Source organism: Cygnus atratus, chromosome 6 (genome assembly GCF_013377495.2).
Source record: "Cygnus atratus isolate AKBS03 ecotype Queensland, Australia chromosome 6, CAtr_DNAZoo_HiC_assembly, whole genome shotgun sequence".
NCBI lineage: Eukaryota > Metazoa > Chordata > Aves > Anseriformes > Anatidae > Cygnus > Cygnus atratus.
In genome coordinates this window covers 38,596,233-38,623,919 of record NC_066367.1, presented here as the reverse complement: position 1 = coordinate 38,623,919, position 27,687 = coordinate 38,596,233, and the positions used below count along the sequence as shown (strand labels likewise).

General features: G+C 39.7%; 1 protein-coding gene across 1 annotated transcript in view; it reads left to right on the top strand.

Moving 5' to 3' along the window:
• NEB (nebulin) overlaps positions 1 to 27,687 on the top strand; it is a 124,217-nt gene that overhangs the window by 49,409 nt on the left and 47,121 nt on the right. The window contains 38 exon segments of the mRNA XM_035566111.1: positions 731 to 1,042; positions 1,450 to 1,653; positions 2,719 to 2,823; positions 3,002 to 3,109; positions 3,466 to 3,777; positions 4,118 to 4,321; positions 4,514 to 4,618; positions 6,244 to 6,351; positions 7,028 to 7,339; positions 7,680 to 7,883; positions 8,076 to 8,180; positions 9,299 to 9,406; positions 10,083 to 10,394; positions 10,735 to 10,938; positions 11,131 to 11,235; positions 12,354 to 12,461; positions 13,079 to 13,390; positions 14,241 to 14,444; positions 14,673 to 14,777; positions 15,290 to 15,394; positions 16,573 to 16,884; positions 17,182 to 17,286; positions 17,547 to 17,645; positions 18,188 to 18,289; positions 18,488 to 18,595; positions 19,484 to 19,795; positions 19,913 to 20,017; positions 20,100 to 20,204; positions 20,899 to 21,003; positions 21,977 to 22,084; positions 22,183 to 22,296; positions 23,058 to 23,255; positions 24,121 to 24,225; positions 24,794 to 24,898; positions 24,993 to 25,097; positions 25,553 to 25,660; positions 26,356 to 26,469; positions 26,964 to 27,161. Of these exon segments, the coding sequence (XP_035422004.1) occupies positions 731 to 1,042; positions 1,450 to 1,653; positions 2,719 to 2,823; positions 3,002 to 3,109; positions 3,466 to 3,777; positions 4,118 to 4,321; positions 4,514 to 4,618; positions 6,244 to 6,351; positions 7,028 to 7,339; positions 7,680 to 7,883; positions 8,076 to 8,180; positions 9,299 to 9,406; positions 10,083 to 10,394; positions 10,735 to 10,938; positions 11,131 to 11,235; positions 12,354 to 12,461; positions 13,079 to 13,390; positions 14,241 to 14,444; positions 14,673 to 14,777; positions 15,290 to 15,394; positions 16,573 to 16,884; positions 17,182 to 17,286; positions 17,547 to 17,645; positions 18,188 to 18,289; positions 18,488 to 18,595; positions 19,484 to 19,795; positions 19,913 to 20,017; positions 20,100 to 20,204; positions 20,899 to 21,003; positions 21,977 to 22,084; positions 22,183 to 22,296; positions 23,058 to 23,255; positions 24,121 to 24,225; positions 24,794 to 24,898; positions 24,993 to 25,097; positions 25,553 to 25,660; positions 26,356 to 26,469; positions 26,964 to 27,161 (6,150 nt within the window).

The following is a 27,687-nucleotide window of genomic DNA, read 5'->3' as shown; positions in this document are numbered from 1 at the left end:
TGCTAGTGTGAAGACAAAGTCACTCTTTTTCTCAAGGGTTTGTGTGATAAACTTTTATAGTAAGTTAATCGGTATATTCTAATCTTAACGTTAAAACAATGTGGAATATCAGACTTGTTAGTAAGTACATGACATTCAGTGTTTAGTTAATTAAATGTGTGATACCATGGTGTGGTTTAACCCCAGGCAGCAGGGATCCATCATGCAGTGGTTAATTGGAAAGATAAACGCCAGCACTCTGGATGTCCCTGCCTTCCTTCTTCTTTTCCCCCAGCTTTTATTGCTGAGCATGATGTCATGTGGTAGGAAATACCCTTTGGTCTGTTTGGGTCACCTGTCCTGGCTGTGCCCTCTCCTAGCTGCTTGTGCGCCCCCAGCCTCCTCACTGGCCGGGCGGTATGAGAAGCTGAAAAGTCCTTGAGTCAGTGTAAGCACTGCTCAGCAACAGCTAAAACATCAGTGTGTTATCAACACTATTTTCATCGTAAATCCCAAACCCAGCATCGTACCAGCCACTATAAAGAAAGTTAAGTGTATTCCAACCAAAAACAGGGCATATAACTGTATCAAATTCAGAGATAATGATACCTGTCATAATTCTTTTTAATGTGAAAGTTAATGAAATAGTAGAAAGGTCTAAATCAAACAAAACTGCTGATTATGTTAATCTGTGTGTATCACTTATAAAATGATAATTATACCATATGAATATTAATATATTTCATTTCAGTACAAGTATAAGGAAGGTTATCGCAAGCAGCTTGGCCACCACATTGGAGCGCGAAACATAGAGGATGATCCCAAGATGATGTGGTCGATGCATGTAGCGAAGATCCAGAGTGACAGGGAGTACAAGAAAGCCTTTGAGAAGACAAAGACACACTTCAGCAGCCCCGTGGACATGCTGGGTATCGTGCTGGCCAAGAAATGCCAAGAGTTGGTCAGCGATATTGATTACCGCCACTATCTGCACCAGTGGATCTGTCTGCCAGACCAGAATGATGTTATCCATGCTAAGAAGGCCTATGATCTGCAGAGTGATGTGAGTAAATTGTTAGATTTGTAATACATAATTAAATGTACTTGGTTTTGTGCAAAATGTTTTTTTAAAGATACAATATTCCTTAGTTGCTTGCATCAGACATGTTCATAGAGGTGAAATGTTTAATATGTTGTCATCAAACTTATATTTAATTCCATTTTCTTTGTCCTTAACCTGAGGTATAATTTCTTTGTAACTCTGGTATTCATGGAGATCTTCAATAACTCCCCTTTCGTTATTTAAAAATTCTTTTACTCTTTCTTCAAAAATTAAAGTTGGTTTCAAAGCCAAATACTGTTACTATGCAAAAATATATAAAATTCCTTGTATAGGATAAGATATTATATACAGTTATTTTGATATTGCACACACTTGCACATATATGATGAACTTTCAAAATTTTTCAGGCTGTTTACAAATCTGACTTGGAATGGCTTAGAGGTATTGGATGGGTTCCTATTGGTTCCATGGATGTTGAGAAAGCTAAGAAAGCTGGAGAAATCCTGAGTGAAAGGAAGTATCGTCAACCAGCAGACCAAATTAAATTTACTAGCGTGACAGATTCTTTGGCTATGGTATTAGCCAAGCAAAATGCTGAGATAATGAACAAGGTGAGGTGTTTTTGTTTTGTTTTCCCTTAAAAACACTAGTATTACTAGCCGATAGAACTTGCTCATATGGTGAAAAATATAAAATCCAGAGTATGACTGTACGGATTTGCTATGGACTTAGAGAAGATGAATGCCCCAATTCAGCCTTTGCACAGGAAATGGGTATTTTATCTTGGGTCTCAGTCTGAACTAAACACTTAGTTTTTCTGGTCATTTTTACTACGTCACATATTTTTCAAGAGCAATACTAAGGATTTGGTTGAATTTCTCTCTTTTTCCTATCCAGTCTAAATTCCTATTGTACATGGTTGTTTGGTATAGTTTTTCTATTCTGTTAAAGCTACTTCACTATGCAAAACACATCTCTGACAGAACAGACTAAATATCTTCACAGTTCTTAGACAACACTGTGAAATCTGCAGAGACAAGTTTCTGGCATGGTGTTAGGGTACGTATAGAGCTAATGGTGCCGTGAACATGCTGTGAGACAGGGTATAGTAGAATATTGTGGCATTTATTGCAGCTGCTGTAGTGCTGTATTGTTAACTGAGTGTCAGATACTGCGTGATGAACAAGTTATGAGGAAATAACTTAAGTTCTCTGCAAGTGAATCTTCTACAGTTTATCTCAGACCTGGAGGATGAGAATCACAATATACCTACTCTGTCTCTTCAGTAAGAAACATCAATCAAACAACTCTTACAGTGGAGTAAAGTATATAATTTTACTCCTACTGTAGTTTCCTAGCAACCTTAAATCAATCAATTGCTGGGCCAACTTAGCCTGAGAAATTATGAGGAAGGACAAAATTTCCTACCTGAGCTGTTCAATGAGAAGCTTTACTATACCACGGTATTTAAAGCTTACTTGAATTACACCAGCAGCATGTAAAATACTTTCTTTGGACAAATATATTAGTTTGGTTATGTAGATCTGGCTCTGACTCAAGATTACTTTTATTTTATATCATTGACATATTTTTGATAAATAATGCTTTCAAGTTTACAGTCTTCTCATTGTTGCTTAGTTAAACTTCTTAATGGAATCTGTTTTCCTCTCTCCTAGCGTTTATATACAGAAGCCTGGGAAGCAGACAAAACATCAATTCACGTCATGCCTGACACTCCAACAATTTTATTAGCAAAGGCCAATGCAGCTAATGTTAGCCATGTAAGAATATTTATACATATAATAAATTAATGGAAATTGGGAAATTAAGTGAGCATTTCTTTAAACATACAGTTCTTTTAAAATATGCTTTCACAAGAATTTTCAAAAAAATATATAAAATGTAGAAATTCCACCTTTATGAATACTCAGAAACCGTTTTCTGTCCTCTTTTGTGTAGAAACTTTATATACAAGCCTGGGAAGATGCCAAAAAGAAGGGTTATGACTTGAGAGCTGATGCGATTCCAATCCGAAGTGCAAAGGCATCAAGAGATATCGCGAGTGATGTATGTTCTTCCTTTACCGTCATTTAATCAGTTAATTTGTGAAATAGGAATCAAGTAAAAAGCTACAAGTGACATGACAAATCATGGTATATTAGATTCATATAGAATGCCTACCAAGATAAAATTCAGTGCAGGAGGATAATGTGCAACAACTTCCAAAAGGAAAATTCTACTGCAATTCTTTACATGAAAGGATGTTAGAAAGTCATACACCAGTAACAATTTAGTAAAATAGATGCAAGAAAACATTATGCATTTCTAAATTCTAAATGAATATACTCAGGAGAAATTAAAAGAAAATGACTCATAACCAGTAGCAAAATATTTCTTATCATACTTCTTTTAACATTACTCAGTACAAGTACAAAGAAGCTCACGAGAAGCAGAAAGGCCACTACGTTGGGTGCCGGACAGCCCAAGAGGATCCCAAGCTGTCATTTGCTGCGCGTGCCATGTTGCTGCAGAACGACCGCATTTACAGGAAGGCATACCACGATTCGAAGGCCCAGGTCCACCTGCCCGTTGATGCGTTGTCAGTGCAGGCAGCCAAGGAGTGCCAGACGCTGGTCAGTGATATCGACTACCGCCACTACCTGCACCAGTGGACCTGTCTGCCTGACCAGAATGACGTGATCCACGCCAGGAAAGCCTACGACCTGCAGAGTGATGTGAGTGGGAGTAACTGTAGAAAAGTGTTCTGTCAAGTGTGTGGGCAATGTTTGTGAATGTGCCAATATTCTCTGAAGGACGTGCTTGTGAAGATGCAGTCAGTCCTGGTACGGTTTACTGAATTTGTGTGGATGACCCTGCATGCTAAAAGATGGCTACTTGTGTTGTGCAAAGCAACCAAAAGCCATGGGTGGGAAGGGATTGGTCTGCTGCAGTCTCAGCGCTGACTGTTGATGTGTGACTGTTGGAGAAGGAGCTTGGGGAAAGCCATGTGCTTGGGGAAGCTCTCTGTACTTAGAGTTGTCTGTGCAGTGGCGTAACCCTTTGGTTTATTTGTAGAACGTGTACAAGTCGGACCTGGAGTGGTTGCGAGGCATTGGCTGGCTGACAGAAGGTTCTGTGGATGTGGTTAAAGCAAAGAAAGCCCAGGAAATCCTGAGCGACAGGCTGTACCGCACACGTCCGGAGGAGTTGAAGTTCACCAGCATAACTGACACACCAGATGTCGTCCAGGCCAAGATCAATGCTTTGCAGCTCAGCGATGTAAGCTTACCTTTTGCTTACCTTTCATTTGTGCAATGACATTTCTGAGTGGTAGAGACTGCAGTTTCTATCGTGAGAACGTTTAATTTGAAACCAATGCGAACCAACATTACCAAAGAATTCTCATGAGTGTGTTTTTTTTCCCAATGTTCAGACCACAGTGAAATGTCATTGTGCTTCCTTTCTCCTTAGCATCTGTACCGTGAGGCCTGGGATAGAGATAAGATGCAGATCTCCATACCTTCTGATACTCCCGTAATGCTGCAATCCAAAGTCAATGCTCAGAACATCAGCAACGTAAGAGCCCACAACGATATGTGTGCAAAGCGTTATTAACTTAAGGGTGTGCCTACTTAGAGCCTTAGAGTTTTTACCTGACCTCTTTTAGATTTTGCCATAAAGAGTGGCAGCTACTAACGCTGTTCTCGGGTGTGGTTGTATGGTGAACTGTAGATTACATCTAGGCAGAGTGTATCATTAATTAAGGATCATGTACTGTTAACATACCAGTTGTTCCTGAAGGAAAAAAACAGAGGTCTTGATCTAGAATTGGTGTTATTGTAACCTCTCACAGTCCGTATGAATGTGAAAGTGATGGAACTGGCTGTGTGGAACATTCCAGCAGGTGCATTTTGCCCTAAACTCTGTAGATTCCTGAGGGTGGGACTCATGGAATCGCCTGCCTTGCTTGATAGGCTGTGTTTGTGAGCTAAATTAAATGTTCAGCGTGTAATTACGCAGGACTTCTCCTTCCTTTGACAAAAACTGGCAAATATTTTCCTTGGGGTTGTTGAAGGAGTCTGCAGACTCATCAGCCCTGGGACGTTTTGCAGGTTTGTGTTGTTTCACCCCCTAATTTTATGGGACTAACCGTGGAGATTCTGTAAAACTGGAAGCAGTTTCCCATTTTGCATTTTCATCAGGAATTAATTGGCTGAGAATATTTGCCTGGAAACTGCATTCACTCCAGATGTTCTTGATGTCCATGTATGTGAAATACTGTTCAGAAGTTCCTGACATGATTGGGTTAGGAGTGAACTATTTCAGGACTTCCTTCAGCAGTTGTCCCCCCCCCCCCCCCCCGCCTTTTCTTCTCACTCATGCTTTGAATATTGTTTTTGCTGATTTTTGTTGTGGCCTGACCTGCAATAACATTCAGTCTCTGATTTTCCACAGTCATCAGAGAACTACAAAGCATGATATTTACTGAGCTGTACTAATGACTTCAAGTCTAGGTAGGCTGACCAATATTGTGTGGGCCAAGATGCCCGTAAAGACAGAGCTCTCGTGTTTTTGTGCTTCCTTGGGTGCCTCCAGACAGACGAAGGCACTTTAGTCTCTGTTCAGCCTTGTGAAAGGACTAAGTTTCTCGACCTACACTTGCTTTCTTCGAAGGACTCAAAAAAGACTAATAAAAAATAAGAAGTCTGCAGCAGCTGTGGGAGGCTTCATAGCTCAGTCGGGCTTTGTTTTTTTTTTTTGTCATGAGAACAGGTGTTTGTCTCCAGTAGCTCTGGTAATGCAGTTGGATGTTTGTGACCTGAACCCTGACCATTTCAGGCTGATGCAGAATTCACAGCTGGTCAGGGAGGTGCACTGCTCTGTCAGTGGGACTGCTTGTGTGGGGCCTCTGTGGCAAGGCCATGCATACGGTCAGGAGAAGTCCCTCAGTGGGGGTCTTGTGATGTGTTTTCAGGGATGTGCCAGCTGTGTCTTTGTGTTTTGGCTTTTGCAAAAGATTTAACTTTGAGTCATGGGTTTTCTGCTAAGACAATTGCAGGGAATATTATTGCAGCCTTCCCAGTTACAGGGTGCAAAAAAAACACCCAAGCAGTTAAGCGCAAGAGTGTGATTATTAAGAAAGTCCTTGCTATCAGCGAGTCTTGGCTGGAATTGACACGAGTGTTTAATTTTCTTTGCAGAAACATTATCAGAAGGCCTGGGATGAGGCCAAGGCAAAAAGCTATGACATAAGAGCTGATGCCATTCCCATCAAACATGCCAAGGCTTCCAGAGACATCGCTAGTGAGGTACTGTCTTCTCTTCAACTGGTTGCTGTGTCTTGTCTCTTCCTGCATCCTGCTTGGCAGAGCTGGGTGAATGCTTGTAGCGTTTCAGCTAGAAGCTGAGTAGGGTTTTCTGCCCCTGTGCTATTTTAAAGCCCATTCTGAGTGCTGCTTTCTTCTACAGCTTGAGGCCGCCTGTAGGTAAGTGCTGTGTGTAGGATGCCATGTGATGCGTTTGTGAGATTGCGAGGAAGACTACAAAGCAGTGTGTTAATTTCCAGACACCAAGAAACAATTTAAAACTGCTTTTGGCAGTGGCCGCAGATGTGGCTGCTGCTGGATACTTGCAGTTCCTGTAATCACCACCACGAAACACTTTAAAGAGGAAGCTGTGGATGGAATGTGGCTGGCACTCAGAGCGGTCTTGCATAGACCACTTCTTGCAGGTTTCCTCTTCAGTACCATTTTCCATTGCTACTGAGCATTAAGAAAAGCCAGATGAATTTTTGTACACCTTGAGGAATGCCATTCTGGGACGCTTGAGGGATTGCCCTTTGAGTGGCCTGGAGCTTTGTCTTTACTGAGGCAATACCTCTGGGAAAGGCATCACAGGTTTGACAGCATAGGAAGGTGAAGGCCTTTGTCAGTAGCATTCAGGTGAGAAAGGTGAGGTTGCTTACATTCTTTTTGTGTTTCTCAGTACAAGTACAAAGAAGCTCACGAGAAGCAGAAAGGCCACTACGTTGGGTGCCGGACAGCCCAAGAGGATCCCAAGCTGTCGTTTGCTGCGCGTGCCATGTTGCTGCAGAACGACCGCATTTACAGGAAGGCATACCACGATTCGAAGGCCCAGGTCCACCTGCCCGTTGATGCGTTGTCAGTGCAGGCAGCCAAGGAGTGCCAGACGCTGGTCAGTGATATCGACTACCGCCACTACCTGCACCAGTGGACCTGTCTGCCTGACCAGAATGACGTGATCCACGCCAGGAAAGCCTACGACCTGCAGAGTGATGTGAGTGGGAGTAACTGTCGAAAGGTGTTCTGTCAGGTGTGTGGGCAATGTTTGTGAGTGTGCCAATATTCTCTGAAGGACGTGCTTGTGAAGATGCAGTCAGTCCTGGTACGGTTTACTGAATTTGTGTGGATGACCCTGCATGCTAAAAGATGGCTACTTGTGTTGTGCAAAGCAACCAAAAGCCATGGGTGGGAAGGGATTGGTCTGCTGCAGTCTCAGCGCTGACTGTTGATGTGTGACTGTTGGAGAAGGAGCTTGGGGAAAGCCATGTGCTTGGGGAAGCTCTCTGTACTTAGAGTTGTCTGTGCAGTGGCGTAACCCTTTGGTTTATTTGTAGAACGTGTACAAGTCGGACCTGGAGTGGTTGCGAGGCATTGGCTGGCTGACAGAAGGTTCTGTGGATGTGGTTAAAGCAAAGAAAGCCCAGGAAATCCTGAGCGACAGGCTGTACCGCACACGTCCGGAGGAGTTGAAGTTCACCAGCATAACTGACACACCAGATGTCATCCAGGCCAAGATCAATGCTTTGCAGCTCAGCGATGTAAGCTTACCTTTTGCTTACCTTTCATTTGTGCAATGACATTTCTGAGTGGTAGAGACTGCAGTTTCTATCGTGAGAACGTTTAATTTGAAACCAATGCGAACCAACATTACCAAAGAATTCTCATGAGTGTGTTTTTTTTCCCAATGTTCAGACCACAGTGAAATGTCATTGTGCTTCCTTTCTCCTTAGCATCTGTACCGTGAGGCCTGGGATAGAGATAAGATGCAGATCTCCATACCTTCTGATACTCCCGTAATGCTGCAATCCAAAGTCAATGCTCAGAACATCAGCAACGTAAGAGCCCACAACGATATGTGTGCAAAGCGTTATTAACTTAAGGGTGTGCCTACTTAGAGCCTTAGAGTTTTTACCTGACCTCTTTTAGATTTTGCCACAGAGTGGCAGCTACTAACGCTGTTCTCGGGTGTGCTTGTATCGTAAAACATAGATTGCGTCTAGGAGCTGTCTAGGCAGAGTATATTGTTAATGAATGAGTGTGCACTGATAATGTTTCTGATGATCCTCAAGCAAGAGTGATCTTAATCTAGAATTGGTGACAAAACTGGCAAATATTTTCCTTGGGGTTGTTGAAGGAGCCTGCAGACTCATCAGCCCTGGGACATTTTGCAGATTTGTGTTGATTCACCCCCTATTTTTATGGGACTAAACCTTGAGATCCTGTAAAACTGGAAGCAGTTTCCCATTTTGCATTTTCATCAGGAATTAATTGGCTGGGAATTTTTGCCTGGAAACTGCATTCACTCCCAGACATTCTTGATGTCATAAAATCATAAAATCATTAAGGTTGGAAAAGCCCTCCAAGATCATCTGGTCCAACCATCCCCCTACCACCAATGTCACCCACTAACCCATGTCCCCAAGCACCACGTCCAACGTTTCCTTGAACAACTCCAGTGATGGTGACTCCACCACCTCCCTGGGCAACCCATCCCAAGGCATGCCTACTCTTTCTGAGAAGAGATGTCTCCTCATTTCTAATCTGATCCTCCCCTGGTGCTACTTGAGGCCATTCCCTCTAGTCCTATTGCTAGTTATCTCTGAGAAGAGACTGTCACTCAGCTCCCCACACCTTCCTTTCAGGCAGTTGCAGAGAGTAATAAGGTCTCCCCTGAGCCTTCTCTTCCCCAGACTAAACAGTCCCAGTTCTCTCAGCTGCTCTTCATAAGACTTGTGTCCCAGACCCTCCAAAAGCTTTGTAGCCGTTCTCTGAACACACTTCAGGGCCTCGATGTCAAACATATGTAAAATACTGTTGAGAAGTACCTAATGTGATTGCCAAACTGCCCAGGAGCACCCAAGCAGTTAAGCACAAGAGAAGTAGTTCTTAAGAAAGTCCTTGCTATCACCGAGTCTTGGCTGGAATTGACACGAGTGTTTAATTTTCTTTGCAGAAACATTATCAGAAGGCCTGGGATGAGGCCAAGGCAAAAAGCTATGACATAAGAGCTGATGCCATTCCCATCAAACATGCCAAGGCTTCCAGAGACATCGCTAGTGAGGTACCGTCTTCTCTTCAACTGGTTGCTGTGTCTTGTCTCTTCCTGCATCCTGCTTGGCAGAGCTGGGTGAATGCTTGTAGCGTTTCAGCTAGAAGCTGAGTAGGGTTTTCTGCCCCTGTGCTATTTTAAAGCCCATTCTGAGTGCTGCTTTCTTCTACAGCTTGAGGCCGCCTGTAGGTAAGTGCTGTGTGTAGGATGCCATGTGATGCGTTTGTGAGATTGCGAGGAAGACTACAAAGCAGTGTGTTAATTTCCAGACACCAAGAAACAATTTAAAACTGCTTTTGGCAGTGGCCGCAGATGTGGCTGCTGCTGGATACTTACAGTTCCTGTAATCACCACCACGAAACACTTTAAAGAGGAAGCTGTGGATGGAATGTGGCTGGCACTCAGAGCGGTCTTGCATAGACCACTTCTTGCAGGTTTCCTCTTCAGTACCATTTTCCATTGCTACTGAGCATTAAGAAAAGCCAGATGAATTTTTGTACACCTTGAGGAATGCCATTCTGGGACGCTTGAGGGATTGCCCTTTGAGTGGCCTGGAGCTTTGTCTTTACTGAGGCAATACCTCTGGGAAAGGCATCACAGGTTTGACAGCATAGGAAGGTGAAGGCCTTTGTCAGTAGCATTCAGGTGAGAAAGGTGAGGTTGCTTACATTCTTTTTGTGTTTCTCAGTACAAGTACAAAGAAGCTCACGAGAAGCAGAAAGGCCACTACGTTGGGTGCCGGACAGCCCAAGAGGATCCCAAGCTGTCGTTTGCTGCACGTGCCATGTTGCTGCAGAACGACCGCATTTACAGGAAGGCATACCACGATTCGAAGGCCCAGGTCCACCTGCCCGTTGATGCGTTGTCAGTGCAAGCAGCCAAGGAGTGCCAGACGCTGGTCAGTGATATCGACTACCGCCACTACCTGCACCAGTGGACCTGTCTGCCTGACCAGAATGACGTGATCCACGCCAGGAAAGCCTACGACCTGCAGAGTGATGTGAGTGGGAGTAACTGTCGAAAGGTGTTCTGTCAGGTGTGTGGGCAATGTTTGTGAGTGTGCCAATATTCTCTGAAGGACGTGCTTGTGAAGATGCAGTCAGTCCTGGTACGGTTTACTGAATTTGTGTGGATGACCCTGCATGCTAAAAGATGGCTACTTGTGTTGTGCAAAGCAACCAAAAGCCATGGGTGGGAAGGGATTGGTCTGCTGCAGTCTCAGCGCTGACTGTTGATGTGTGACTGTTGGAGAAGGAGCTTGGGGAAAGCCATGTGCTTGGGGAAGCTCTCTGTACTTAGAGTTGTCTGTGCAGTGGCGTAACCCTTTGGTTTATTTGTAGAACGTGTACAAGTCGGACCTGGAGTGGTTGCGAGGCATTGGCTGGCTGACAGAAGGTTCTGTGGATGTGGTTAAAGCAAAGAAAGCCCAGGAAATCCTGAGCGACAGGCTGTACCGCACACGTCCGGAGGAGTTGAAGTTCACCAGCATAACTGACACACCAGATGTCATCCAGGCCAAGATCAATGCTTTGCAGCTCAGCGATGTAAGCTTACCTTTTGCTTACCTTTCATTTGTGCAATGACATTTCTGAGTGGTAGAGACTGCAGTTTCTATCGTGAGAACGTTTAATTTGAAACCAATGCGAACCAACATTACCAAAGAATTCTCATGAGTGTGTTTTTTTTCCCAATGTTCAGACCACAGTGAAATGTCATTGTGCTTCCTTTCTCCTTAGCATCTGTACCGTGAGGCCTGGGATAGAGATAAGATGCAGATCTCCATACCTTCTGATACTCCCGTAATGCTGCAATCCAAAGTCAATGCTCAGAACATCAGCAACGTAAGAGCCCACAACGATATGTGTGCAAAGCGTTATTAACTTAAGGGTGTGCCTACTTAGAGCCTTAGAGTTTTTACCTGACCTCTTTTAGATTTTGCCACAGAGTGGCAGCTACTAACGCTGTTCTCTGGTGTGCTTGTATCGTAAAACATAGATTGCGTCTAAGAGCTGTCTAGGCAGAGTATATTGTTAATGAATGAGTGTGCACTGATAATGTTTCTGATGATCCTCAAGCAAGAGTGATCTTAATCTAGAATTGGTGACAAAACTGGCAAATATTTTCCTTGGGGTTGTTGAAGGAGCCTGCAGACTCATCAGCCCTGGGACATTTTGCAGATTTGTGTTGATTCACCCCCTATTTTTATGGGACTAAACCTTGAGATCCTGTAAAACTGGAAGCAGTTTCCCATTTTGCATTTTCATCAGGAATTAATTGGCTGGGAATTTTTGCCTGGAAACTGCATTCACTCCCAGACATTCTTGATGTCATAAAATCATAAAATCATTAAGGTTGGAAAAGCCCTCCAAGATCATCTGGTCCAACCATCCCCCTACCACCAATGTCACCCACTAACCCATGTCCCCAAGCACCACGTCCAACGTTTCCTTGAACAACTCCAGTGATGGTGACTCCACCACCTCCCTGGGCAACCCATCCCAAGGCATGCCTACTCTTTCTGAGAAGAGATGTCTCCTCATTTCTAATCTGATCCTCCCCTGGTGCTACTTGAGGCCATTCCCTCTAGTCCTATTGCTAGTTATCTCTGAGAAGAGACTGTCACTCAGCTCCCCACACCTTCCTTTCAGGCAGTTGCAGAGAGTAATAAGGTCTCCCCTGAGCCTTCTCTTCCCCAGACTAAACAGTCCCAGTTCTCTCAGCTGCTCTTTATAAGACTTGTGTCCCAGACCCTCCAAAAGCTTTGTAGCCGTTCTCTGAACACACTTCAGGGCCTCGATGTCAAACATATGTAAAATACTGTTGAGAAGTACCTAATGTGATTGCCAAACTGCCCAGGAGCACCCAAGCAGTTAAGCACAAGAGAAGTAGTTCTTAAGAAAGTCCTTGCTATCACCGAGTCTTGGCTGGAATTGACACGAGTGTTTAATTTTCTTTGCAGACACATTATCAGAAGGCCTGGGATGAGGCCAAGGCAAAAAGCTATGACATAAGAGCTGATGCCATTCCCATCAAACATGCCAAGGCTTCCAGAGACATCGCTAGTGAGGTACCGTCTTCTCTTCAACTGGTTGCTGTGTCTTGTCTCTTCCTGCATCCTGCTTGGCAGAGCTGGGTGAATGCTTGTAGCGTTTCAGCTAGAAGCTGAGTAGGGTTTTCTGCCCCTGTGCTATTTTAAAGCCCATTCTGAGTGCTGCTTTCTTCTACAGCTTGAGGCTGCCTGTACGTAAGTGCTCTGTACGTAGGATGCCATGTGATAACAACTGTCACCAAGAAACAATTTAAAACTGCTTTTGGCAGTGGCCGCAGATGTGGCTGCTGCTGGATACTTGCAGTTCCTGTAATCACCACCACGAAACACTTTAAAGAGAAAGCTGTGGATGGAATGTGGCTGGCACTCAGAGTGGTCTTGCAGAGCAAGACAGGTTTCCTCTTCAGTACCATTTTCCATTGCTACTGAGCATTAAGAAAAGCCAGATGAATTTTTGAGGAATGCCGTTTTGGGACGCTTGAGGGATTACCCTTTGAGTGGCCTGGAGCTTTGTCTTTGCGTAGGCAATTCCACTGGGAAAGGTGTCACAGGCATAGGAAGATGAAGGCTTTTGTTTGTCAGTAGCATTCAGGTGAGAAAGGTGAGGTTGCTTACGTTCTTTTTATGTTTCTCAGTACAAGTACAAAGAAGCTCATGAGAAACAGAAAGGCCACTACATTGGGTGCCGGACAGCCCAAGAGGATCCCAAGCTGTCGTTTGCTGCGCGTGCCATGTTGCTGCAGAACGACCGCATTTACAGGAAGGCATACCACGATTCGAAGGCCCAGGTCCACCTGCCCGTTGATGCGTTGTCAGTGCAGGCAGCCAAGGAGTGCCAGACGCTGGTCAGTGATATCGACTACCGCCACTACCTGCACCGGTGGACCTGTCTGCCTGACCAGAATGATGTGATCCACGCCAGGAAAGCCTACGACCTGCAGAGTGATGTGCGTATTTGCAAAGATGTGTTAGATACCACTGTTTTTATTTAGTGTATTTAAGTATTTTAAATGCATGATATTACAGAGTCAGAAAGGTTTTATATTTAGAGTTCTTTCTCCAGTTTTTCATTTTACAGCTATGAAGCAGTCATCTTTCTTTGATGTGTCTTATGAGATAAATAATGTTTGTTACTTTGTAATCAGAAGTCTTCAATTACTTATGTTTACCCGAATCTACTTAGAAATTAATTTATTAACATGAAAACTATGTAAGATAGCAGCTAAGATGTTTTAATGGCTGATTTAAAGGCATGTGGAGTCACTGCAGCTGGTTTTCTGCTCGGCTCTACGGCTTATCAGTGAACAGACACTCTTCCTCTATTTGATTTGAGCTTCAGAGGTGAGATTCATGTTCCTGTGTAAGGACTTGCTCAATTCAAATTTAAACAGTGTTGCCTGGTATCACCTCAGGAGTTATGTTGGTTAGCTCTACTCCTCAGTATCTCCATACCTTTTTTTTTTTGATTTCCTTTTTGTCAAATTTCCTGGAGGAATAAATATTCTGGAGAGAACAGGGTTATTCTTAATACTCCTTTTATCATCCATAACCAACGTTCTGTTGAGTTGTTTCCCCTCTATTTAATTTCATAAGGTTTAGACCAAGCCGCTTAAGAAATGAACTTTTTAAAATCTGCTTCCCAGGCTTACTTATGATACTGGATATCTCTCATGTATAAAAAGGGTTAATCTAGGTCTAGCTGACTGGGCATTTTCTAAAACATATACTGCTTTGTATAGTTTAAAATAATGAAGACAGTCATTTTAAACACAGTGTTTTATTTGATTTCTGACACAGGTTGTTTATAAGTCAGACCTAGAATGGCTCCGTGGAATTGGTTGGCTGCCTAATGACTCTCCAGATGTTAAGAGAGTGAAGAATGCCCAGGATCTCCTGAGTGATAACGTGTACCGCACACCTATTGAAAGCCTGAAGTACACCAGTGTTGTCGATTCTCCAGACGTTGTTTTGGCTAAAGTGAACGCTGAACAAATCAGCATTGTACGTTACAACGTTCTTAAAGTCTTTCATTGTTTTGAAGCTATAAACAGTTAAAGTGAAATGTCTCTGCTAAAATGTAAAATTGATCAGTGGTATTTTAAATTGCCTAATCCTTTTTGAGACATTTGTTTTTAGAGCTGATAATTCAGGAGAGATTTATGGAATTTTATGTTACTGACAAGTGCAATTCCATATTTAAAATATCATTAAAATCAACTATTTTAACAGCCAAAATACAAAGAAGCCTGGGAAAAGGACAAGACTATGATCCATATTACGCCAGACACACCTGAAATCACCCTAGCCAGGACTAATGCTCTTAATTACAGCCAGGTATGTTTGTCATTTTATTTTCTACATTTCAATAAAATAGTAAGCTGTGAATTTTAACATTCTAAGATGCTACTTATAAAGTTGAAGATTAAGTCATGTATTTTTGAAGTCTGAACTTATACAGGGCTTTCAACATTCCCTTCTTTCTGCAGAGTATTTGGAAGTATTTGGAAGTATTTAGACAATTTATAAAAGAGGCTTGTATATTTTGAAATGATTAATATCTCACCATTGAGATAATACTATGTTGTAATGGAAGAGAGCTGAAGGCATAGAATTCTTTCTGAACTTTTACAAACACCCTTCTATGCTGTATAAGTTGCAACCCTAGTGTTACAGGCACTGAGCATGTACTGAAAGGCAGTATTTACAGCAGTATTTTTAGCTAGGAGGAGAGGTAACAGAAAAAAAAATCTCCTATTTCAGCAAGCAAATAGCAGTACAATATGTGTTTCTCTAATGACAAATGCCAGAGTATTTAGCATATGTGTGACTTTGTGCTGTCTTTTCAGAAACTGTATAAAGAAGCCTGGGATGAACTGAAGATGAGTTATGATTTGAGAGCAGATGCAATCCCAATCAAGGCAGCCAAAGCTTCTAGAGAAATTGCTAGTGATGTAAGTGCAAAAAGGGGCATCTAGTTCTTCACATGCTTTAAAAGCACATGCTCTAAGGGTCTCATGGGTGAAGTGGTGATTGGTTGCCATCTTGGACGTAGTGACCATGAAGCAGATGAGTTTAAAATCTTTTGGTGACAGGAGGAAAACTGCCACCAAAATTTCAACCCTGGATATGGAGAGAACAGACTTCAGGATGCGCAGGGTACTAGTTAGCAAGGTCCCCTGAGAAACAGCTTTTGAAGGTGTTGGGGTCTATCAGTGGCTGGTCACTTTAAGAACCACCTCTTAAGAGCACAGGAACAGGCAATTCCAAGATGCTAGAAGTCAAAAGGGTTGGGCAGAAGGTTGGCTTGGCTGAGCATGGATCTTCTTGTAGAGCTTGGGCAGAAAAGGAAAGCGTATGGCCACTGGAAGTGAGGTCAGGTGACATGGGAGGACTACGGAGATGCTGTATGCCATTGCAGGGAGAAAATTTGTGTGTCAAAAGCTCATTTAGAGTTGAAGCTAGCCAGTACTGTGGGGGACAATAAAAAGGGTTTTTTAAAATATGTTAACAGCAAAGAGAGGACCAGAGATAACATTGGTCCATCACTTGATGAGGATGGTCACCTCACAAATAGGGACATAGACAAAGCAGAGACATTTAATGCCTTCTTCGCCTGCCTTCAACACTGATGTTGGGATCTGGGGCCCCAGTTGCCTTGAGTTGGAGGACCATGACTGTGGTAATGATAAACTCCGAGCCAACCCCAAACTTGTGTAGGATTTGCTGCTCCAGCTGGATGCATATAAGTCTATGGGGCCCGATGGGATTCACCCGAGGGTGCTCAGAGAGCTGGCTGATGTCATCGCAAGAACCTCTCTCAATCATTTTTCAATGGTCTTGGGAATCTTGAGAGGTCCAAGTCTACTGGAAAGGATTTGGCACAAAGAGCATGGTTGGGCACTGGAACAGGTTCCCCAGGGAATTGGTCATGGCACCAAGCCTGCTGGAGTTCAAGAAGTGTTTGGAGAACGCTCTCAGAAATACAGTTTGATTTTTGGGTGGTCCTGTGTGGTGCCAGAACTTGGACCTGGTGATTCTTGGGGGTCCCTTCCAACTCAGGATATCCTATGAGACTGTGATTCTATTTCATTATAACTGTCACTAATGATGATTTTTGCTCTTTACCAAGTATAAATACAAACTGGATCATGAGAAGCAGAAAGGACATTATGTTGGAGTTCCAAATGCAAAAGCGGATACAAGAATGCAGTTTGCCCTTGGCATAGGAAAGGTGCAGAGTGAACTAGAATACAAGAAATACTTTGCCAAATGGAAGACACAGTGCCACCTGCCAGTAGATATGCTGTCTATCCAGTCAGCTAAACATGGCCAGTCTTTGGTCAGTGATATTGATTACCGTCATTACTTGCATCAATGGATCTGTCTTCCGGATCAGAATGATGTCATACACGCCAGGAAAGCCTACGATCTTCAAAGTGATGTGAGTTAACACAAAAACTTAGTCTTAAGTTAAACTTATTACTGTATTGTCTGTTCCTAGTCTTCTTCAGCTCTAACTGAAGTCAGTGGGAATCTTTGGCGTTGCTGTTTATTTAGAATGCACAGTGTATGCCACTGTTATATACTGCCAAGTTTGATGTGTGCTAAATTTAGCTGTAGTGCTGATGTTGAAATTACTGCTCTCCTTTTAACCAGTGGAAATGCCATTATTGATGAATTTTATGGGATTTTACAGGGAGCTGTGGCTAACAGTAGGGACCTTATTTTGTTTTCCCAGGCAGTTTACAAGTCTGATTTAGAATGGCTACGGGGAATTGGATGGTTGCCAAATGATTCAGTCGGAATAAACCATGTCAAACATGCTGGAGACCTCTTGAGTGAGGTAACAAAATAGTTTTGAGTTCTAAGATTTTCTCAAGGATATCTGTAAGTTTAAGTATTTGTAATGGTTAAATACATCAGTATTTCATTTATTTTTATTATAGAAAATACAACTGGAGTATTACCAGAGTATTCATCATATATGGAGAGTTTTCTTTCCATGTAACCTTTGTTTTCTTCTCCATATGTTCAGAATTGATGTGTTAACTGTAATGTATTCCAGTATAATCTGATTGTAGTTTAATCTTTTCTCTTGTACAGAGGAAGTACCGTACAAAAGCTGAAACTCTTCCATTTACTCCAGTGGCGGACAGAGTTGATTATATCACAGCAAAGAATAGCGGGGAAATTCTTAGTGATGTAAGTTTGCTGGGAAGTTGTCAGGCTGTTAACTTGGTCTGTGTATCTACATGCTAGTATATTCTCTTTAAAAATAAATTTTAAAAATAGCAAAAGAATTCTGGATCCAACTGTGGGAATTCTGTGAATGTATGACATAATGATGAACCAAGACTCATCTCCATCACTTAAGAGGAAAGAAGCTCTTCAAGCAGCATAACATCACTCCTAAGCATGAGAAAAGATGCTGCTAGCTCTGCTAGTCCCTTCCTTCTTTCAGTCTTGGGGGATTGGACTAGATGATCTGTCAAGGTCCCTTCCAATCCCTGTCCATCCAGCCATACTAGAACAAGTTTTCGATTATTTTTTTCTGAGAAATTTTGGAATTCCTTGTATAACTTCCTTTTTTTAAAAATATCAAGTTGGATGTATATTTAATGTATCATATTTAATAGCCTTGAAAAATCATTTTTATACATAATTACCATTACTTTATGCATGAAATAATGCTTTCCCAGTGTTGTGATGATGTTGTGAGGCACTCATTTCTTTCTCTGTTCCAGATAAAATACCACAAAGAGTGGAATGAGGTCAAGTCAAATTATACTCTGACAGATACACCACAGCTAGATATGGCTCGTGAGGCAGCCAGAATTCTTAATCAGGTACATGTTCTCTTCTTGATCATCTGACAGTTTGTGCTCACGTTAATAACACTTCTGAGGAATTTAGAAAACTTGCCTTGTTAAGAACATCCTCGAGGAAGGATTCATTTCCCTTACACTCTAACATAGGTTACATATAAACAGTACTGACTGTGACTATAGTAGTTTTGTATTTCTCCTCACTTCTGTTTTCCACAGAATTTATACAAGGAAAGCTGGGAGAAAGAAAAAGCCACTGGTTACCTCTTACCTCCTGACACTGTGCAGATCTGTCATGCCAAACACTCAACTGATGTCCAAAGTGAGGTAATATTATTATTATTTTTTTCATCACAAGTAAAAGCAAGTGCCTGGAGGCTTAGAAATGTTAAAGAACTTGCAAATTGAAAAAAAGAAATAAAAAAGTTTGTATTAGTAATAACACCCAACAGACATTTTATGACCCATGAAATTCACTGTCTTCAAAATAGTTCAGACATTTTTGATATTACAGTTTTATGAATATCAGTGCTGAAAGGTAAGATTCTCCCTTCCGCCTTTAGTTTCTCCACAAGCAGTCCTTTCAAAATCCACTATGTGGACTTCCGTATTTTATAAATCTCAAAGAATTGAAGAAGTATTATGATTGTAATATGTAGCTGTGATTTCACTTTTTGGCATATTATGGCGACTTCCTCCTGGAAAAACTGTAAGATGATATGCACATTGCAGTTTAATCTTTTGCATAGTTGTTGGTGAAACTATTACACGACAGCTAGTTAACTACTGAAAACACATTTTATCAAAAATTTGATGTAAATACCTTAAATAAAGATCAAACTCTTCAGACAGTCTTAAATAATGCGTTACAAAAATGTTATAAAACTGAGGCTAAAAGCATTTATTAGCAAATGCTTTCTAGCAAGGCTTCCCTGTTGTGTTGAAAATACTCCTTACTGAAGAATGGTAGTATATTAATCTAGAAAATTATGTATTTTGACGTGGAAAGACTACATAAAGTAACATTACTGTTTGTATTATAATATTTTAGTCTGGTCATGTACTGACAACCTAAGACTGCAACTGACAACCTCCTGTCTTAATAACACAGTCTCATCTATTCTTTGTATTGACAGAAATGTAGCTGTTCTCATGTTAAAAAAGAGTAGCTATAATCAGCGTTGATTTTTACATATTTCTTCCCTCTTCCATCAGCTTAAATACAAAGCTGACTATGTCAAACAAAGAGGTCATTATGTTGGAGTTGCCAGTATGAGAGATGACCCGAAACTGGTGTGGTTTGAGCATGCCGGCGAGATCCAAAACGACAGGTTGTACAAATCAGATTATCACAAAACGAAGTCCAAAATACACATCCCTCCAGATATGGTGTCAGTTGTAGCAGCCAGGGAGTGTCAGACCTTGGTCAGTGATATTGACTACCGCCAATACCTGCACGAATGGACATGCCACCCTGACCAGAATGACTGTATTCAGGCAAGGAAGGCCTATGATCTGCAAAGTGATGTAAGTCATTTTATATGCATACCATATTCCACTTTGTTTGCTTTAAGTGCATTTTCTATATTATATAAGGCCGTATTCAATGATTTATTTTCTTTTTTGTAACTTTTTATGGTGCAGAATATTTATAAATCTGATTTGGAATGGCTCCGTGGCTGTGGTTGGATTCCTCTGGATTCAGTAGAACATAAGAAAGTTAAGAATGCACAAGAACTGATAAATAAGGTAAGTGAAAATGTTTTAGCAGTTATATGGTTAGCTCTTCTTCCTCATGCAATGTTTAAGAAAACATTTCATCTCTTTGCAGAGAGCATATACGAAAGAAGCCCTTGATAACTTTTCCAATTATACCAGTGTGGTTGACACTCCAGACATTGTCTTGGCAAAGATTAACTCCGTCAATCAGAGTGATGTATGTATTTTTTTTTTTCCGTAGAAACTGTTATATTATCAGAATCAGTAGATGACTAATTTGCTTTTGCTAGACTGTACTCATTTTAGCTGTATGTATGTATGTGTGAGTGTATGCATATGCATTCCTCATTAATAGACTTTTATTTGGGTAAATCATAGAATCGTGGTATCATTCAGTTTGGAGAAGACTGCTAAGATCATCTAATCCAACCCTTAACCTAGTACTAAAGTCCACCACTAAACCATGCTACTAGGTTCTAAATCTAAATAAGTTGTTCAGTAAGAATCTGTATAAGTGAACGACACAATATTGCTATACAAAATAATTTTACATTTTTCTGTAGAAGAACATAGGTTGTCCCTTATTTACAGTTTACATAGATTTTTCTTATTGTAATTTAAAATTGAGTCCTGTTCTTGGTGAATAGTAGCTAGTTGTACAATGCTAGTGGAGTTCACAGTGTGGCTACTAACCTGTAATTGCTGATCAGTATGCTTAATTTTACTAGAATTTTGTGATATGCCATACTGATGACATTTGCCTGTGCACCATAATGGTTGGAATGTACTGTACAGCATTACTGAAGATATGATAACGTAAAAGAAGATAAGCATCTACTTCTGATACATAGACTTGTTGGGATAATTTATTTCTACTGTGTAATTAACATAGTATTTCTTTTCTTTTGTAGCTAAAATACAAAGAAACATTTAACCTTGAGAAAGGACAGTACATTGGGTCTGATGATACTCCCGCACTGAACCACGCCAGAGACATGTCCTTACTGTACAGTGATGTAAGATTTGATAAATATATAACTAAGGTTTAGTTTGTTTTGAAAGCAACAGAATATAGACCAGACTTCAGAATACTGTTGAATTTCTGTTTCTGTTATTAGTCTAGTAGGTGGCACCAGGAATGTCATTTAATCTTTGTTTTTCGTTTTTTTCTGGTTTGGATGATTGGATTAAGGATCATTTCTTTCCTCACTGAATTGTTCTTAAAGTGCTGCTACGGGGAGTTTGGAAGAAGTAGTAGTAGTAGTAGTAGCTGCATTTGTATGACAAAAACTCTTTATAACTCCATTTAATAATATCTCCCTAGACTAGTGATAAAATTTGCATTTACCTTTTTATGAGAAGGTAAGTGCATGTGATTTACCTTATTAAGCAGTTAGTTTTCAGTAGTCTCACTAATTTTAATTGGAAATATCTATTTTTGAAAATTTAAGTGACTAATTCATATGAGTCGGGGCTTTGTAATTTTGTCTCAATTTATTTAATATTTAACAAAATATGGTATATTAGAAAAATTCCATTGACACAGTTAACACTCTTATAATAAGTAAGAGTATTGGAGACTTTTCATGATTTTGAACATGTATCTATTAAATTATCACTGTCAATTCCATACTACACTTTTAAACAAGAGTTCATATCTACATCTTGCATATTTTTATTACTCTTCTGAATTAGAAACTGTTGAATGGCAGATCACCATTTAAAGAAAGTGAATTTAATGAAGAAAACAGAGAACGGTTCAAATTTCCGCTCCAGTACTTTTCTGAGGTGGAACACTTACTCTGATTGCTTTATACCAATTATATTTTCTAAAGGCACATTCTGCATTTACTTTACTGGGATAATTCATGGAATAAGGAACTACTCTATAAAAGTAGTCATATTCCATGTGAGTAAAAATGGCAGAATCAGGTCCCTTGGAAAATATAATGGACTTTTTCAGAATTTGTATGTGTTTTGTTTGTCTAGAAACGTTATAAAAATGCTTGGGAAATCAGCAAGCCCATTGGGTATTCTTTGGATGAGAAATACATTCCACTTGTTGGAGCCAAGCATGCAAACTACATAAACAGTGACGTAAGTGTGAATCTTCCATTCTTCTATTCCTTCTTTTTTTTTTTTCCCCTATATCTCGTTTAAATGAACTTTAAAATTTCTACACAAATATTTTGCAGCTTAAATATAAGGAAATATATGAGAAACTGAAAGGACATTACCTAGCTGGGAAGGAGATTGGTGATTTCCCCAGTGTCGTTCATTCACTAGCATTCCAGAAAATAAGGAGCGCGGTAAGGAGAGAATTTGTTTTGCTGTAATAATTTCCATTTTCCTTATTTTAATGTAATTCTCATATTAAGCATAAGTAATGCCATCCTTATTAACATCAGTAATAGTATTTTCAACATGCTTATGTTTCCTGAATGGTATTTTGTATACGGTGAATAATTTAACTTGAAATGTTTTAACAGATTAAGAAGGAATTTGTTTAGATATTAGACATAATAGAATAGGAAAAAATAACTTTTTTCTATTTCAAGTTAAGAATCTGAACAGCAAGAAATAAATACTACATGTCTTGGGATACTTTTGCCTTAGAAAAAAAAAATTGTATTGAAATAGGAATTTAAGAACCAGGAAGGTAAATTTACTTTGGTGTTTTATTATCACCACTGCACATATAACATGTCATGCAGGGCATAAAGTTAATATAATCCCAAATATACTGTCTTTGAATAGGGAGATGTAACTAGATTAAAAACATGTTTTTAATGTATGTCTTTTTTATCTTGAGGTCTTGTTAATTTTCACACTCACTGTTAAGTCTGCAATTGAGGAAGATTGTTCTTGTCCTTCTAGCACCTCATCACAATAAATGGTGATTAATATCTAAGTTAAGGTTTTGTCCTACCGAATCCCATGGGATTTTAGCCACTAAGTCCAGAAAGCATGCATAAGATTATTCTATTACCTGTAGCCTATTAGATACAAAATTTTACAGAAAAACACTGTATTCACTCTTCTCACCTTTTCCTCAATCTTTCCTTTTTAGTTGGCGTATAGAAAGAATTATGAAGACACCAAAGCAAATGTCCATATTCCAAGTGACATGATGAATCATGTACTAGCTAAGAAGTGCCAGTATATCCTTAGCGATCTTGAATACCGAACTTACTTCCATCAGTGGAATTGTTCACCTGAAGAAAATGATGTTATTCAAGCCAGAAGAGCCCAGGAAATTTTGAGTGATGTATGTATTTCACTTTTTGATTTGACATTTTTGTAACCTTTCATGTCATTTTTTAGGTATTTAAATATAAAATGCTTTCATATATTTCTGTAGTATTTAAACATGAAATTAATGACCATGTTCTTAGATTGCTTAGTGGCATAGTACCAAAGATTGTATTTTTGCAGTTTTCTTTGGGACATTTTAATGGTCTGGTTACTTATCACTAACTTAAAAAGTTAAACTTAAAAAAAAAAAACTTAAAAAGTTAAGATTTGCAAAACCTTCCCAAAATTTTCTAGTTTGACTGGTTGAGATTGTGTAGAAAGCTTACTGTCTGGCACATGCAGAGAAGGGATGTGGATGTACCATGGTACAGGCAGAATGTTGCTGTGCTGCAGTGCTCACTATACAATTTATGCAGGGGCCAGGACAGCATGAAGGACAGCATACAGCCGGCAGCTTTTCCCAGTCTCCTGGAAAACTTAATTCTTTTAGGATTGTATCAGTGACTGGCACACTGAACCACAATACTTGAATTTCATATTACATAGTCAACAGTATCTCAACTCAGGCCAAAAAAAACTTTCCTAATAAAATTTAATGATGTTTTAATTGCCTGGCTTATTAGTATGATGTAATTTGGCTTACTTTCCCTTGCAAATCCTGTGGGTAAAAATCATTCAGGCAAACTGTGAGATGGGTTAGTATTGTCTGCTCACATTTAAACTTCCAAATAGATTATAATTACTGAATGAGCCCGCATTGTCATGCATTGACTTTGTACAAGTGGCAAATGCTGAATATAGAGAAGAAATAATAGTGCTTTATTCAAGCAGAGAGCAAATTTCTTCCTAATTGATTAGGTGTCTTTTTTTCTATGTAGGTGGTGTATAAAGATGACTTAAATTGGCTGAAGGGACTTGGATGCTACGTCTGGGATACTCCACAAATCCTGCATGCTAAAAAATCATATGACCTCCAGAGCCAAGTAAGCAAGTTTTCCTTAAATAAGTAAATATATGTAACAGATTTTTTTTCCATTTATGATTCACTGTGACTGACACCAGTCCTAGTCCAAAGCAGAATGAAGTAATTCCTACTAAATCAGAAATATTTTTTCTTATTATTATAATACAGTCTTGCAGTTCAGTCTGTGGAAGCATGATAATTTTTGTTATTGAAGGAGCAGGAAAACTAGGAGAATGGAAGCACTGCAGAGCTGTGTTTTTTTAACAGTGAGAAGATAATACTTTGCCTTTCTGTGTACAGATCTGTCACAAGGTAGCTTAATTAAGATATTTATGTTGAAAGAATAGTCTGTTCCCTTGCTGATTGTTTTCTTAGCCTACTATGTGCTGTACAATTATACGCAATTTTCATTATTAGTTCATACTTGCTGTATTTCTTCTATATGGCTTGTCACTTTTAAAGTTGGTTATAATAGGACTGTAATCCCGGGTTTCAGTTGTCCAGAACTGATTTTAAAGGAAGCTGGCAGGGAACTTAGACATTTTCAGTATTAATTGTTTTTTGTTTTTTTTTTTCTGTTTCCTCAGATAAAATACACAGCTGCAGGAAAAGAAAATCTTCAGAACTTTGGTGTTGTTACTGAAACACCAGTCTACGTGACTGCAGTGCAAAGTGGTATAAATGCCAGTGATGTGAGTCTCCCACTTTGTCTGCTGAGGCTTTTCCCCTTGCTCCTTCTGAGAACCAAAACAAATTCACTAAATCTATCTTCCTGTCTTTTTATAGGTGAAATACAAAGAAGATTACCATAAAACTAAGGACAAGTATACAACTGTGACTGAAACAGTGGATTCTGAAAGAGTTCAAAATTTGAAACATCTTTTTAGCAATGTAAGTGTCTCTACATTTTTTTTTCTCTTGAGGTGCTACTCTGTGGGATTTTGTTTCATTTTGCTTGTTCACTCTGGTTGAAGATAAGCTTCCAAAGTCAGTGATAGCCTTCTGCATTGTTTGAGTATGGGGAAGATAACTGCATTTCAGGCAGAGGGCATATTTCTTATCTGTAGTTCTAGTTTTGTCAAAATACCTGCATTAATAAATGGATTCCCTGAAGAAAACTGCACCTGAACCAAATAAAGTTGTTTTATGAGAATGGACAAGACTAGTTGGAAAGCATTTTGTCAACTTTTATGTGTGCTATCAAGATTAAACTACTATACTAGTTTATTTCATGTTAAGTAATAATTAAAATGTATAAGTAAAAACAGAGGGGCTACAGATTTTTACTGGACATCGGTTATTTCCCAGAAGTTTTCTACTCACAGAGACTTTCTATTTCCCCACAGAATCTTTACAAGGAAGCCTGGGACAAAGTGAAAGCTACTAGCTATATAATGCCCTCTGATGCTGTATCCTTAGCACGTGCGAAAGAACTGAAACATAATGCTAGTTATGTAAGTGAATAAGATACTTTGATTTTTTTTTTAATCAGATTATCAATTCTAGCAATGAAATCTTACACATCTCGCATATTCTGTAGTTATCAAAACTTTTTAAAATTATGTTAGAATCACAGAATCTTCGATTTTCAGTTTAGGTATAATATATCTGTAGATAATCACTTTTATGTGATGATAATTTGGGTAACAGTTACATAGTCCTTTGCTGCTTCTTTTCATGGAAATAAATGTTGTATTTTACAGTAATAGAAACAGCTTGAAAAATTCCTGATTCACTCTTTTTTTATACTAAATTGCACAAGCATCCAGGTCAGAAAAACACCAAATGTTATATATGTCTTTAAATGATGCTTTACTGAGTATAAAAGAACGTAATCTGACGCTTTGCTGAACAGTGGCTAATGAGAGATCATTGTCTTCATGGATGTCTTTAAAAGAAGGAGCTGGAACAATAAATAAATTGTTTATTCCATCTATTTGTTTAAAAGTCTTCTAGACAATCTCTTTTACAATGAGAATTACAATGTGCTTTCTTTGCAGCTGAAAATGAAATTGAAAAACAAGATCCTGCTTCAAATACTTCCTTTTCTTTTCAGACTCAACTAAATAATTTGCTTACTGATGAATTTGGTTCCAAAAATATAGTTGTCTCATTGTGTTATTTGTTGTCTTTCTTTGTATCTGCTTAGGTAAAATACCGAGAAGAATATGACAAGTTTAAAGCACTTTACACGATACCCAAAGGTGTTGAGGATGATCCCAATACAGCAAGGTGTCTTAGAGTTGGAAAACTTAATATTGATGTAAGTGTTGTATTCTGATGTGTATTTTTCTGATAAAACCGTACTTATCTCAGAAGAGGCTACTCAGAGAATCCACATAGATACCACATTTCAATATGCAATGTTCAGTATTTGCTAAATACAATAATACACCTACAAATGTCTTTTCAAGCTTCTGTGTTAACCATTAAATTGTCTGCAATACTAAACCTTCAGTGCAATATATGTTTATGTATAAAACAGGGCACCACCTAGTCTACCTCCTCTAACACAAGTGCAATGAAAATTTGACAAATCGTATTTTGTCACTGGTGTTAATTACTATGATAGGCTGGAAGGTTCCTTACCTGCAAATTTTTAAAGCAGGCAAGATAGAAATTTCAGTCATAGCCAAAGTGATTGCTTTCCAACTAACATTTCATGAAAATATCACTAATTTTGCTTCAAATTTATCAACAGTTAATGTTTCAGGCTATTTGTCAGAATTATTAATGTACTGTTTTGACTCTCTGCAGCGTCTGTACAAGGAAACCTATGAAAAGAATAAAGCCAAAGTCCACATTATTCCAGACATGGTAGACATCGTTTCTGCTAGGGATGCACAGCAGAAAATCAGTGAAATTGATTACCGTACACATCTCCATGAATGGATCTGCCTACCAGATCTTCAAATCAATGCCCATGTTCGAAAAGTAACTGATCAACTCAGTGATGTAAGTTCACAAATAATTTATAGATCACTTTTTAAAAAGATTCTTGCATTTGTGCCCTGTTAGCAGGAATGATTTTGCAAAGACATAGTTGGAGCACTCTGAGGTTACACTTGTACCTCTTGTATAATGCACCACTAAACAGCATCTGTATCATGTTTCTGTGATACTTGGCCGCTGGTCTGTGATTGAGATGTGGCTAAGCATGCATCATTTCAGTGTTATCAGTATAGGCATTTGGGCCATAACTTCACAGTTCTACCAGTTCAGCCATCTTTGTCTGTAAAGTATCCTTTATGATTTGGTTGCATAAGGTGTGAGCACTTTGGAAATTTGAGAGAGAAAATTCCAGTGATGCAAAGCTTCCACGTGCTTGCCTTGCTTAGTTCAGTCCAGGAGCAGGTCAGTGATCTATCAATAAAGCATTGCCCAGTAGGATATGCAAATAGTTTTTTTTAATTACTGTGGTTTTTTTGTTGTTGTTGTTGTTTTTTAATTCATTGGCCAAAATGAAGCACTGAAGAAAAAT